Source organism: Alnus glutinosa, chromosome 9 (assembly GCF_958979055.1).
Source record: "Alnus glutinosa chromosome 9, dhAlnGlut1.1, whole genome shotgun sequence".
NCBI classification, from domain to species: Eukaryota; Viridiplantae; Streptophyta; class Magnoliopsida; order Fagales; family Betulaceae; genus Alnus; species Alnus glutinosa.
In genome coordinates, this window is record NC_084894.1 from 1,243,227 (window position 1) to 1,256,526 (window position 13,300).

Consider the following 13,300-nt stretch of genomic DNA (forward strand, 5'->3'; position numbering starts at 1 on the left):
GTTATCAAGGAAGAAACGAGACCACTATCATTGATCTTTGCAGCCCAAGCCAACCAGTAGCATACTGGAATTACAATAACAGGTAATTGAGAATTTAGAGATTGGGGATGTGAGGAAGAATCAATGCCAAATCAAATGGAAACATCAAACAATTCATCCCATTTGACCCATTTGAAAAGGAATTTGTTATCTCAGTCGGATGCACTTTACCCAATTGCTTGTCTCATTCCAAATAAAATCAATAATTCATGTATTTTATAAGAAACAAATAAAAAGAAGCCAGAAATGTAACAATAACCTTTGCTCATCTACTTTCTTAAAGAACAAACAAAATCATACAATCCATACACTTTTTTTTGAAGGGGCAATCCAAACACTTAGATGTAAAAAAGATGCTGTGTCTTTCAATATATAGATGGATCACTAAGATCATCAATCAACATAGGAGTTACAATTGTTTGCAGCAACAAACGACTTCTTTAAAAAATTAAATGGCTAGCTAGTGCCAAAATTGAAAGACAAAAGAACAGGTAACTAAACCTTATCTTTCCCGTTGATATCAGCTTTCACAAGCTTTGAGTAGAATTCCTTATGCACTTTACCATCCTTTAAAGTTTCAAATTCATCAATAAAAGCAACTCGAAGAGCTTCATTTCTAACATCAAAATAAAAAAGTGAAAATTAGATATCTAAAGAGTAATTGTTTAAAGCATCACCATTTAACAAAATTATTTTACTCAAATTTTTAAAAATAAACATCTCAAAAACAAATCCAATTGAACCCATATTTCTTTTCTTTGTATAAGAAAAGAATCACCTTTGCATAAGCAATGCAATATCAGCAGCCTCAGGTTTTTGCTCCTCTTTCTGTTTTCCATATATTTGACATGTAACCACATAAGTAAACTTAAGATCTGCCTGAGCCCGCGCTTCAGGAGATAGTTCAAAACCTCGAGTGTCAGTTGCATCATTACTAGAAACTGCAGCCTCCAAATCTGATATTGACAATACATGAGGCAACTGACCATACAAGATAAAACAAAAAACAAGACATACTTGGTTGTGCTAACCTCCAGAAGTTAACCTCTCCAAATAAGTCTGAAGCATCAGAGCTTTTCTATAGTACATCATCCCACGAACTGCAAATCGCAAACCATTTAGCATTTTAGTAGAAAATCTATCATCGGATTGAGACAAGCATGGATGGACATACTCGGTTAAAACATACAAACAAAAACCAAATGAACTCATTTTGATGAATATGGATACCAAGAAATGTCCCTACATTATCAAACCAATACTGCTTAGAGCATTGAAATGCTTTCCCCAATTGTATACAGTCATACAATAGTATGAATGAACTGAATATATAGACACACACTCTCTCATGTGTCTGTATAACGAAGAATAAAAGGAAAAAAATAAAACATATGGAATGGATACAATTCTCAACATTAAACCAAAAGAATATTGCAGAGAGAAAAAAACCATCTACCAGTTCTAGCCAATGTTTGTGCCCTGTACGACGCCCAAAACCGAAGTTCAAGGGTATCATTAGAACTATCCAGAAGTTCAGAGTCTGGCGTATTCTCATCACGACCAATTCGAGCTAGAAAGTTCTTCCACTCATCTGCGGTGAAATATGATTACTGTCAATATGATGAGCAAGAAGTTCAAGACTTCTATTGCAACTAAAACAAAATTTAATTAGTGGCACATTTTGGACAGCACATCAAGTTATAGTCCACAGGGTAAAAACCCAAGATCAATATTTAGCAGACAGAAAAATATTGAAGGTAATAGTTGAGCAAAGTACTTAATTAGAGCAAAAATATATCAGTACCACTCAAACTTCTAATAGCTATCAATAAAAAAATAATAACTCTAGATAAAAATTATTCTCCCTTTTCGCCGGTCCCAAATATTGTAGGAAATTTTGGAAGAAGAAAACTTATTCCCATGACTTCACAGGATACTATATGGAAGAACAGATCAAAAATGGAACAAGTACATATTAGCAAAATATGAAGCTGATAAAGATAAGGGAAAGGACCAACTTTGCAATTTGTCTTGCTAGTATTTTTTCAGTACTTGATTTTCCCCATACTCATAGACAATACCTCCTGGGCATACAAGGTGCCAAATACAGGGGTGTTAAAAAAGTACAAATGGCAAATGTATATGGACATTCCATACTAAAAAGTTAATAACAAGATATATGGCAAGCAAAATAACAGTACAAAGACAGTTCATAACTAGAAAATGTCGCATCCACAAATAAAGCAAACATAAAAAATTAGTACTCTCCAGCACGTGCATGATGGTACAATTTGTTGTATCAGATTAACTCCAGAGACATATAGTATGAATAATTAGAAAATCATAACAAGCATAATTAAGTCTTCTTTTATTGGCCTGACAAATAATTTAAGACATTTCCCAAACTTGATACAAAATAGGATCCCAAGAGAAGAAAGCAAAACATTTGCTAGAAAAGGTTAATGTTTACAAGCAGGTCCTTTTTCCGTCTTTGGGAGCACCGAACAGCTTCTCGTTACGAATAGCTGAGCAATAAAATAAAGGGGAAATACTAAGCACAAGCAGTGAGTACCTGGATATATTTTCTGGAGGTAAAATAAAATTGATATCCCATCCTCGTTTCTCTTTTGGAGTTCAGCCATACTATAAAGTACAATCTCAGAGTAATATGGAGTGAAAACACTGCATTTCCATATGGAAGAAAAATAAAATAAAATGAGGATGCTAGATTTATCAAGCAAAAGTATTGCTCCCTCCAAAAGCAGAAGAGATGCATGAGAGAAAAGGTATGACCTGAACGATAACATCTCACGCACTGGCTTGGCTACCGGCATCTCCATGAAAAGGGAATTAGTGAAGAACTCCAGCCTACGCCTGGCCTCAAGATTTCTGGGAATATTTGAGGCCGAATCTTTGATAGTCAACAACGAAAACAATCTTTTGACTTGAGCTTTCTGCATATCTTTCAAAATCAGTCAATCTCATCAAGAAAGTGAAAACACATGTTTCTTTACAAAAGATAATTGGAAAAAAATCTTCCCAAACATACCAACTCAGCATCTTTGGGCCACTTCAACTTTGCAAAAAGACGACCCTCAGCCCTTGCTTCTGACAATGCCTTCCAGGTTCCGTAGTGCTCCCTAAAATATATATTCAACTCATCATCAAAATTATACATTCAAGGAAAAAAATAAATCTATCTGATGCAGGAGCATACACTAAAAGAATTAACAGACCTCATGTTAATAGAAAGAACATCGTGTCGCACAACATCATAGAGATCCTGAACAGCCTTAACAGCACCTTTTTCATTCTCTGGTGTTCCCACCTCTTTCTGTACAGTGTCAAAAACAAGGTTGAATCAATAGTGTCAAAGCTATCCCACAGTCAAAAGTTGGAACAGAGAAAAGAAAAGTCTAGAAAAGCAATTAGTATTAATATCAATACACAAAGAAAAAGAAACTCTTATGAAAAGATACGGCTTTTGTCAGAAAGAATTTTACTAGAGAAATTAGTGCACTTAATAATTATATTGATCAGCCCCTCCAACCCTGAAACAGAACAGCAACCTCTCATATAAACAGAGTGCGCTTGATTCTGCACGTGATCTTAAAAACCTTATAACTCTCCCATCAAAGCCCAAAAAATATATTCAACCAAATCATCCTAAGAGGGTAGCACAAAAAAGACTCCACTAGAAAAATTCTAACTAAAGTTGTAGTACATCTATGATAGGAACCCACAACTAATAAAACGGAAATAGATTGATAATGAACTCCAATTAGGGCTTAAGACAAACCACAAGACAAGTATCTGATTACAATTCTCAATAATCCCCTGACTACTCGACACCTCATCTTGTACTACGGCTTCTAACTTTTTGATTGGAACCCACAACTAATAAAATGGAAATAGATTGATAATGAACTCCAATTAGGGCTGGTGACGAACCACAAGACAAGTATCTGATTACAATTCTCAATAATCCCCCGACTACTCGACGACACCTCATCTTATACTACGGCTTCTGACAAACTAATTCTAATATGATAACTACGTACCAGGTGAAAATAAGCAAATAAATATGATAAAGGAAACGATAACTACTGGAAGCCAATCTGTCATGGCCATCTCCCTCAGGGAGAGAGAATCAGACTCTTTTGGTCACTAGAGAATCTAACATTGAAGTTACTCCCAATGCACCATGGCAAATTCCACCAACAAACCAAACCAGGCAGCTCCTCCCATAATAGCATTCTATCACGATCATAATTAGGCCCATAGACCCCCACAAAAGCCAAGGAGAACTCATCTTCGATGTGTCTAAAGGAGCAAGCTAAAATAAACCCAATACACTCTTCTATCTTCTCCACCACCCCCCCTATCCAATATAACCAAAATGCCACCGGAAGCCCCACTAGAAGGTGAGTATCACGAATCCAAATGCCAACACCCCCACAAGCTATGCACAACATTGCTGGAAATAACCTCCAACTTATTTCACTTAACAGAAAGAACCGTTCTTTTAGGAGAAGGGCCTGTAGGAGAGGGTTTCAGCACAAATTGGGGCTTTCCCATCCTTTTTTGAAAAAGGATGATTATGAAGTGAATTACTTTTGTTATTTTCTCTAAATTAAATCTGAAAATGAAAAAGAACCTTTTTAAAAAAATCCGTGCATTGCACAGGTTACAAGCTAGATGGCATAAAAGCCATAATAACTTATATCAAACTTAATCAGAGGATAATCATAAGTATAGGTAAAGAGACAATTTCATTACTAATTTTTATCAATTAAAGCAACAGTAGAGATAAGATTACTAATACGAACCAGAAGTCCCATTAATGCAGTGACTCTTGTAATCACAAGTGGCAGCTTACTGAGATCAAAGTCCACATGAATATTCCTCTTCTCGATACTCACATGCATAGCTTCATATATTTTTTCGACCCTGAAACAATAGGAGATTACAGTATAAACCTTTTGATTCCAATGCTCATTCATCACTCAAATTACAAAGCAAATATTCAGATTGGAGGCTACAGAGCATTTCATAAAAACTAACCATGTTCTTCCTTCACCATCCAATATTTCGATCAGGACAAGTTTAATCACATGGTAGCACTCCTCGACAGCATACTTCATATAGTCATCCCTTGAGATCCTTTCCCAGAGCTCATCCCGTGAATCTCTACTCTCTAGAGCAATATCTTTAGCCAGAAATATCTACAGAATTATGATGAATTAAAATTGATTAAATTTAAGCATTATAAACAAATTACAGTTGAAGATTCACATTTGGAACAAGAATCAACTAACCAAAAAAAAAAAAAAAATTAATGCAACTGAATGACCTTGCTAGCAAGAAGAAAAAGGGGCCACTGAACCAAGGGGAGATTTCCAGAATACTTTGGCATAAGAAGCAACTCCATTTCCCTGCCCCCCAAAAAAACAACGCATCAAAACATAGCAACTAGAGCAAATCTCACACTTATGTAAATAAAAAAACAATAGAACTGAGAGCTACCAAAGTGAATACTATTTTTTTTGCTCAGAGAAAAAAATAAAATAAAATACTTGAGTAAATTTTGGTACTCACAAGCTAGTAATATAATCTTCTTCCCTTAGATTGTTTATGATCTCATTCCAAAAGGGAGCAAATCGTACAGCATCAACCTTTTTCTTCTCCACATCCTTCAGATATAAAGCATTATCACTTTGCTAGAAATTATATTCTTGAATGAGCAAAAGAAATAAGCCATGAACACTATATTTGCAGAAAATTTTTCAGTCACTTGGAGGACAGATTCTAGACCATAACCTTGAGTTACACAGAAAGGAATCAGACTTCCAAAGACAAATATCATAATATTTTAATCAACATCATAAGAAGAAAAAAATGCCAGTATAGAAACCTAAAAACAATTTGGCAGACTTTTTGGCGACCAAAAACTAAAATACCAAAAAGACAGAAAACCAATTGAAGCCACAAATTACTTAAAAAATGCCACAAATATTATTTAGATTTTAGGGCTCCTTTCCAGCCTAGGTTCTCTTAGTTTTTCTTCTTCGCTTGGGTCTTTTAGTTTTGGGGTTTTCTTCTGTTGGGTGTAGATCTCCAGTGGTTGGGGGATAGTTTCTTGAGCGTCAGGTGTTTGTGGGTTGCGCTTGTTGTGCGCGATGGGGCGTCAACCGGTGGGTTCTGTGACTGTGTGGCTCCTCTCCGACGAAAATGTGATCGTTCTCTTGGTCGGCCGTTTGGGTTCCGGGTGTTATTTGAGATGGAGGTTAGCTTTTTCGTGGAGTTGAAGACTTTTGTCTTCTCGGTTTTGGATGGGGCGTCGACGATGAGGGTGGGGGAGAAGAGAAAAAGTTTCTCCGGCGAAATTTTCATCAGTCCTTCGTGCTCTGAGTGGTTGGCTTCGACGTTGGAATCACTTGTGGGTTTTCCGGAAGATCAAGCTTTCGTCAAATCCTTCAGGGAAGGATCGAGAGTCCTGATCGCTCGGAGAGGGTGTAACCAAGCCGGCCGTTTCCTGGAGGCAGCTTCTTTCGGGATGGGTGGTCGGAAAGGGTTTATACTGATTCCTGAGGGACGTGGAGGGTGGGGTTGGATCAAATTCTCCGACGAGCTGAGGAAGGCCGCTGTCTCCTTCTCTACTTCTGTGGGCGGGGGAATTGGGTCCTTGCATAAGCTGGTGGAGAATAAGGGGAAGGAAGTTGAGGTTTGGCCGGGTTTGGTTCCTTTCTCGAAGGGGCCCTCATTTGTGGAGGTAGTGAAGACAGGCTCGGTCGCTGTCGTGAAGAAGGTGCCTGTCATGGGGGGTCATTGTTCCAGGAGTAAGGTCATGCCAATGGATCACTGTGAGCTTGACTTTCTTCCGACGGTGAGGGTGTTAGATGCAGATGTGAGGTCAGCGTTGGACTGTTCTACCTTTGAGCCTTTCGATCCGTTGGGTAAGGACCAGCTTCGCCGTCCGCTAGGTAAGTCTGTTCTTCCACGTGCGAGTTTGAAATTTGAAATTTCAAAGTTGCGCACGTGGTGTAAGTGGGTCATAGGTTTCAACTTGGCTTTGGGCCGGGCTGTTAAGAAGCTACTGGACCGGCTTGCAAGGATTGGACTGAGTCGAAAAGGTTTGCGCTTGGGTTGCTTCATGCCAAAACCTAATTCTTCACGGTCGTGGTTGCTGGAGACGACTTCGGTGGCTTCTTCTGGGCTATGCGATCTCGTTTTGTCGGAGATGGTGGTTCCCAGTGGGGACCTGTTGAGCGGAGACTGTTCTGGGGGTGGGTCGTCTATGGTTGAGTCGGCTACTCCGTTCGTCATCCCTCCTCTGCCGACTGCGGATTTGCCGTCGCCGGCAACTTTAGCTGGTCCTCCGGCGCTGTCTGGGTCTTTGGGTGGTGAAGAGCTCTCTGTTTTTCCTTCTCTCTCAGGAGCCTCTGAGCTAAGGAAGAAGCTTCATTCTTCCTCCTCCCCCTTGTTGCAGCCTTTTAAGCATTACTACAGGAGAGCTAGGGAGATCAGGGCAGGGCAGACTGTGGTATGGAATGATGGGTTGCTATCTGACTCTTTGGTAGCCTCAAAGCTGTCCGCAGAACCTATTCCTTTTAAGGTAAAGGGTGGAGAGTGTCATGCGAAGAAAAAGAAGAATCAGCCTCCTGCTATACAGGGGCTTTTTAGGAAGGGTTTCCTCAATCTTCCCCCGGTTGTTTCTGTCCCTCCCGTTTTGACGCAGGAGGTCATGGACGTTGGGGAGGTTGGTCCTTCCTCTCCTCCGAGAGGCTGCATCTTTCCTTGTTCCGTTGAGGGAAATGGTTTCTCCCAATCTCAGAGTTGGCCTATCGGCTTTGATCATAATGGGGAAATGGCAGTTTGGGAGGAGGAGGAAGATGATTTTTGGGATGGTTCGCCCTTGGATTGGGCTTTGGAAGGGGCTTTTGGGGAGGAGGCCTTGGCAATTAAGGATGCCATGGAAGAAGAGTTTCAGCGGGAGAAAATGATTGCGCGTCAAAAGTCTAAAGGAAAAAGGGAGCTTGTAAACCTACATAGCTCCATTAATTATGGTGATGCGAAAGTTCACTCTAGGAGGAGAAAAGGAAAGGCACACTTGTTGTAGGCTTGTGCGCAGTGGTGGGTGGTGGGTTGTATTGTTCTTAGTTGGGTTTCTTGGTGGGTGGTGGGTTGTGTTTGTTCTTTGGTGGGTGATGGGTTGTGTTGTTCTTATTGGTTTTTTTGGGCTTTTGTGGGTTAGCTTTGGTCTTTTCTATGTATACTGCCTGTGTACTTAGGGGCGCCTTACGCTTTCATTAATAAAGTCTTCTTACTTATCAAAAAAAAAAAAAATTATACGTTGACAATTAACTAATGAAAAATGACCTTCCTGGTATGACTAATAATTCTTTTGCAGTCTGAACAAAGAAAATATGACTATTCTATAATATAAATTTCTGCAGCTTTCACCACAAGGCTTTCAATGAAAGAAGCTTTTCTCTTTTTTTGTCATTGATGGATGACTAACCTGACTGTAAGAAGAACGACGAGTCCTGCAAAAGACATATTGCATTCAGATGCAAAACAAAACAAAGCAACACAAATACACACAAACACGTATTTGTCCACAAAGAACTGAAATCATAATATCAACGAACCAATAATGGATAAAAAAATCAACCTGTTAGGAAGAGGAACATGAAGAGTGTCCATAAAAGCTCCAGGAAACTGCTCAAAAAGTTTGTGAAGGGCTTCCAACGACCTAATCTGAAGATCATGACAAACAAATAAAATAAAATAAAACGGAATTTAAAGCACTACTCAATTGGGGTGCAACTCATGGTAAAAGACCAAGTTTTTTTTTTTTTTTTTTTTGGATTTGGGGGAGAGAGAGAGAGAGAGAGTTAACACAGGTGGTGGATGAAGGAACATTGTAATTTAGGAACTCTACAAACATTGTTTTTTCTCTTTTATTTTTTCGAGAAAATATACTAACCTTCCTCAAACTGACATTCCATTTGTACATACACCCTCAAACTACGATTTCATTGCAAAAGAACCCCACCATTAGTTGTTTTTTTTATTATAAGTAATTCAATCTTATTAGAAAGCGCAAACGAGGGCAACTCAAGCACATAGAAGGGTATATACAAGAGACACCCACTTAGGTGAAAAAAAAAAAGAACACAACCCCTTCTGTTAGTTGTTGGTGTTAAAATGACCTACACGGGCATGTTTTGAATTTGAAATGTCCAAATTGTCCTTATCTAGACAAAGCATATTAAAATAATAAATAAATAAAAAAGGTGGGGGTTTAAGGTTGGTGGTGGACCACCCCCTTAGTCAACCACCCTAATCAGGGTCTCGGGGTTGGCCAAACCACCCCGTCAGAACCGAGGGGGTGGTTCAGGTCCCCCCCAAGTGTTTGGGAGTGGTTCAAGCCACCCACTCAAGGTTTTCAGCAATGGCCAAAACACCCCCTCAACTGGAAAACAAAAGTATGATAGGCTTCATTTCAAGCATAACACTAAATGGGAGAATTCCCTGATAAATCAGTGTAGGACAAAAAGATAAAAGAAACCTGATGAGATCTGATAAAAGTAACATACCTCCCCAAGACGATCTCTTGCCCCAAGCAAGAAGCCCCAAACAGCAGATATAATAGTGTAAAACACATAGATATCTAAGAGATAGATCTGTACCAGGAAAATTAAAAAGAATAGGACAAAAATAAATGAGAGAGAGAGAGAGAGAGAGAGAAAATAATTTTTTTTAAAAAAAAAACTCTCAGCAAAAGAAATCAAAATTGAGATAGAGCACAACGAATTAGCTTCCGAAAAACAGAACTCTGAACCAGAGATATTTTATAAAGATACTAGAGAGGGGGGCACATCATTATTTGTGTGTCTTTTTGTGAGTTCTCTTTCTTTTTCTAATGAAGTTATTTGTTACTTATCTCGCACATCCCACAAAATATATTAGGTTACCAGCTTATCATTTTCCAAAGAAATGTGGGAGATCTAAAAGACAGATGTGGGATTTATTGGATGATTTTAAATGACATAAATTCAAAGCCAAGTATGAAGGCATCCCTTCATTCTAAAGCTATAATTGATAGTATTAAGGTTCAAATCCCCATGCATATTTGGGTACTTGTGAAAAGTACATGAAATTTGTAGCATGAGTTTAAAATGTGAAGATTTGGATCAAATTCGGAGAAGCTGGAGAGCAGATGCTTTGGGAGCCTATGGTCCACAATTACTAGTATAAAAGCCTATGGTTGGATCTATATGCTCCAATCATAGGATGGAAATTGATGTCGACATTTAGGGCATGCTGTTCTCTTCTGCTTCTAGCTGGTTTATCCACCACAAAAAATGAAGAAGAGGATATTCATACTAAAAACCTCACCATAAACCTGAGTCAAAATCAATTCCTCAATTTTCTTGTCTGTAATTGACTAACTCAACACCAAAGGATTCTAAAATAAGTGCATGCCTGATCCCAGCCTTTTCAATTTAATATTCAACAGCGCTCCTTGATAAAAAGAATTTTGAATATTTTCAGATGTATCTAATATGTATCAGGGAGTATACAGTAAGTGTCCAATATGGACATAGCCTCTTTCTAGAAGTATCTAGGCCACTCCGGTCACTAGAAGGTGTTTTTCACTTAAGGTGGAAGAAATCTGGAACTAAATTGTTTCACGAAAAACAAAAATGAATCACATAGAAAAAAGGAGGAAAAAGAAAACAATCTCAAAGTTTAGTTGAAATGATTATTGTAGAATTGCACAATATATGAAAAACAGGAATTCAAACTTACAGCCACCACAGGACCCCATAAGCTGGCAACTGCCAATGCATTATGTTTATCTGCAACAAATGAAGGCAGTTTAAAGAGCCAGAAGCATCAACAAGGAAAAATGGGAAATCAAGTTAGGTCCCCGATACGTCTTACCATTCGGAATTTAAGACCTCAGTTTTATATTTTATAAATTGAATCCCCGAGTTTAGGCTAATTCTAAATTAAAGATTTCTGTCAGCATTTTCATCAAATAGGTAACAAAAATTGATGTAAAAAACCTAACAGAGGGGGTTACTGCAAGTCACGCCTTCAGTGAGTGGGTGACCGCGAGTCATGGCCACTGCTCTATTAGGGGATGGCTCTTGTTCTTTTTTTATTTTCTGTTTTATTAGAGGGGCATAGTAGTACTTTTATTTTTATTTTTATTTTTGATAAATAATTTAGTTGTATTTTTATATCCATTTATGTTACCTATTTGACAGAAAGGCTGACAAAGGTCTCAAATTTAGAATGGGTATAAACTCTGGTCTCAAATCTATCAAATTAAAAATTGAGGTCTTAAAGTCAAAATGGAAAAAAAGTACATGAGGTCATGGCCAGACTTCCTGAAGAAAATTAACAAAACAATTCAAATTCGTTACTTAAGAAGTCAAATATACTCTCATAAATGACAGACACATGACACAACTCACCGAAATAGAAAGACCATAAGATGATCTAACCTTGTGTCAGAAGCAAAGCAATTAAAAGAAACTTGACACCAGGAGAGAAGAAATCATGGAAACCAATTTCAGAACTACCTTCCGTTTTTTTTAATTGACCAAAACGATGTCATTATATTAAAATGTTGAGTCTACCAATGATAAAGATACACTTTAGTGCATAATTGCTGTGTACCAGTCTTATTCTTCTTTTTAATAAAATCAATAAGTTATTTAAAATTATAAGCAGAGTATTGCTTATTTAATCATTTAAAACACCGAACAATAAAAAGGAGTGGCTAGAGAGAGAATACAGCAGGCATTCCCCAAACATATCACTAGCGATTTTTTTCATACATACTTCATAAAAAGTTAGAAAAGAAAAGAGGGAAAAACAACATAAATTAGTAAATAAGGAAGTCCACATAATCCTCTCGCATTCAACAAATAACACACCCACAAAGAAATAACAGAAAACACTATTTTCAACATATTAACAAAATATATGGACCAGAGCAGAATCTGTGTATCATAAAATATGTGATGGGGGGGGGGGGGGTGGGGGGGGGGGGGGCTTACTTTTAGATACCAAATCATGCCAAGAATATGTTATAGGATCCATATCTACTATAATTCTTGTTGGTTTCACCAAAGGCCTGATCTGCAACAACCAACAAAAAAAACAAGTGATTCAAAAATAGTCTTTTAACACAAGAAATCATGTTATGCGCCACTAACCTGAAGAAAGTAGGCAAACGAAAATTTTCCACTCAAAACCAAAAGCCAAAAGAGCATATACCTGCAAAATTACCAGTGTAAGGATGAAAGCATTTCTCATATTTCCAAAAAGGAATTCAAAATCCACCATGGAGTAGATGACTTTGTGGCGTGAAGGGTTTTAATAATGGAAGTCAAATTTCCTATCAAGTTGTCTGCCTTTTGTTTTTCCGTTCTCCCCCCCCCCTCCCCCCCCCCCCCCCCCCCCCCCCCCCCCCCCCCCCCCCCCCCCCCCCCCCCCCCCCCCCCCCCCACCCCCCCCCCCCCCCCCCCCCCTCTCTCCAACCCATTTTGCATGAAAATATGATCAATATATCTTTCCAAGATCTCACTGGAATTTAGAAAAATTTCTGTGGTTCTTGTACTACCAATAAACAGGAATTTCTCTTTTGCCTTCGTTGCTTTCCAACTTAATTGTCAATAGTTGATTTTGTTTTTAACCAGCCTAAGTGAGAGGGACAGAAAAACAAACATGCAGTCAAAAGACAAGAAAAAAATTCTTAATAAGTCACAAGATATATAAATTAAAGAGCATGGGAGAATTAGAGATTACTTGATAAAATCAGTAGTACTCTCATACATGCCACGTCCAACATAATACCGTTCCTTTGATAAACAAATAAATAAACAAAAAAACAAAGAACAAATGAATCAGCATAAAGAAATTCAACAAATGATGGAAACCACAGAACAAAGGCTTCAAGAGAAACATTAAAATATATATATAATTAAAAAAAGAAGACGAGAGAAATAAGAACCTGGCGCATCCACTTCACAAAGCGAACTAAAGACCAGCGATCACATTGATTAGTAAGATGGTGGCAGGCAGGAATTCGCATGAAGAAACTGATGAAAAATTGGACACCAGCGTAGATGCCAACTACAATCAGATACAATCTGAAAATAACTGAATCAGCGTTTGGTTTACTCTCTTCCTGGAGAGCTTTCCTGTATGATGCACAAACAATCAAAAAGGTTACCAA

At 38.2% G+C, this 13,300-nt stretch overlaps 1 protein-coding gene across 1 annotated transcript in view; it reads right to left on the bottom strand.

Moving 5' to 3' along the window:
* Window positions 1-13,300, bottom strand: part of LOC133877272 (callose synthase 9) — a 114,202-nt gene that overhangs the window by 32,081 nt on the left and 68,821 nt on the right. Inside the window, exons 17-36 of the mRNA XM_062315510.1 lie at window positions 13,076-13,265; window positions 12,871-12,923; window positions 12,279-12,339; window positions 12,120-12,201; window positions 10,858-10,907; window positions 9,642-9,728; window positions 8,714-8,799; window positions 8,561-8,585; window positions 5,638-5,732; window positions 5,393-5,474; window positions 5,104-5,264; window positions 4,869-4,989; window positions 3,276-3,373; window positions 3,089-3,179; window positions 2,833-2,993; window positions 2,612-2,721; window positions 1,496-1,630; window positions 1,071-1,139; window positions 818-995; window positions 541-655 (exon numbers count right to left, since the gene is read on the bottom strand). Of these exons, the coding sequence (XP_062171494.1) occupies window positions 541-655; window positions 818-995; window positions 1,071-1,139; window positions 1,496-1,630; window positions 2,612-2,721; window positions 2,833-2,993; window positions 3,089-3,179; window positions 3,276-3,373; window positions 4,869-4,989; window positions 5,104-5,264; window positions 5,393-5,474; window positions 5,638-5,732; window positions 8,561-8,585; window positions 8,714-8,799; window positions 9,642-9,728; window positions 10,858-10,907; window positions 12,120-12,201; window positions 12,279-12,339; window positions 12,871-12,923; window positions 13,076-13,265 (2,050 nt within the window). The remainder of the gene's footprint in view (window positions 1-540; window positions 656-817; window positions 996-1,070; window positions 1,140-1,495; window positions 1,631-2,611; window positions 2,722-2,832; window positions 2,994-3,088; window positions 3,180-3,275; window positions 3,374-4,868; window positions 4,990-5,103; window positions 5,265-5,392; window positions 5,475-5,637; window positions 5,733-8,560; window positions 8,586-8,713; window positions 8,800-9,641; window positions 9,729-10,857; window positions 10,908-12,119; window positions 12,202-12,278; window positions 12,340-12,870; window positions 12,924-13,075; window positions 13,266-13,300) is intronic.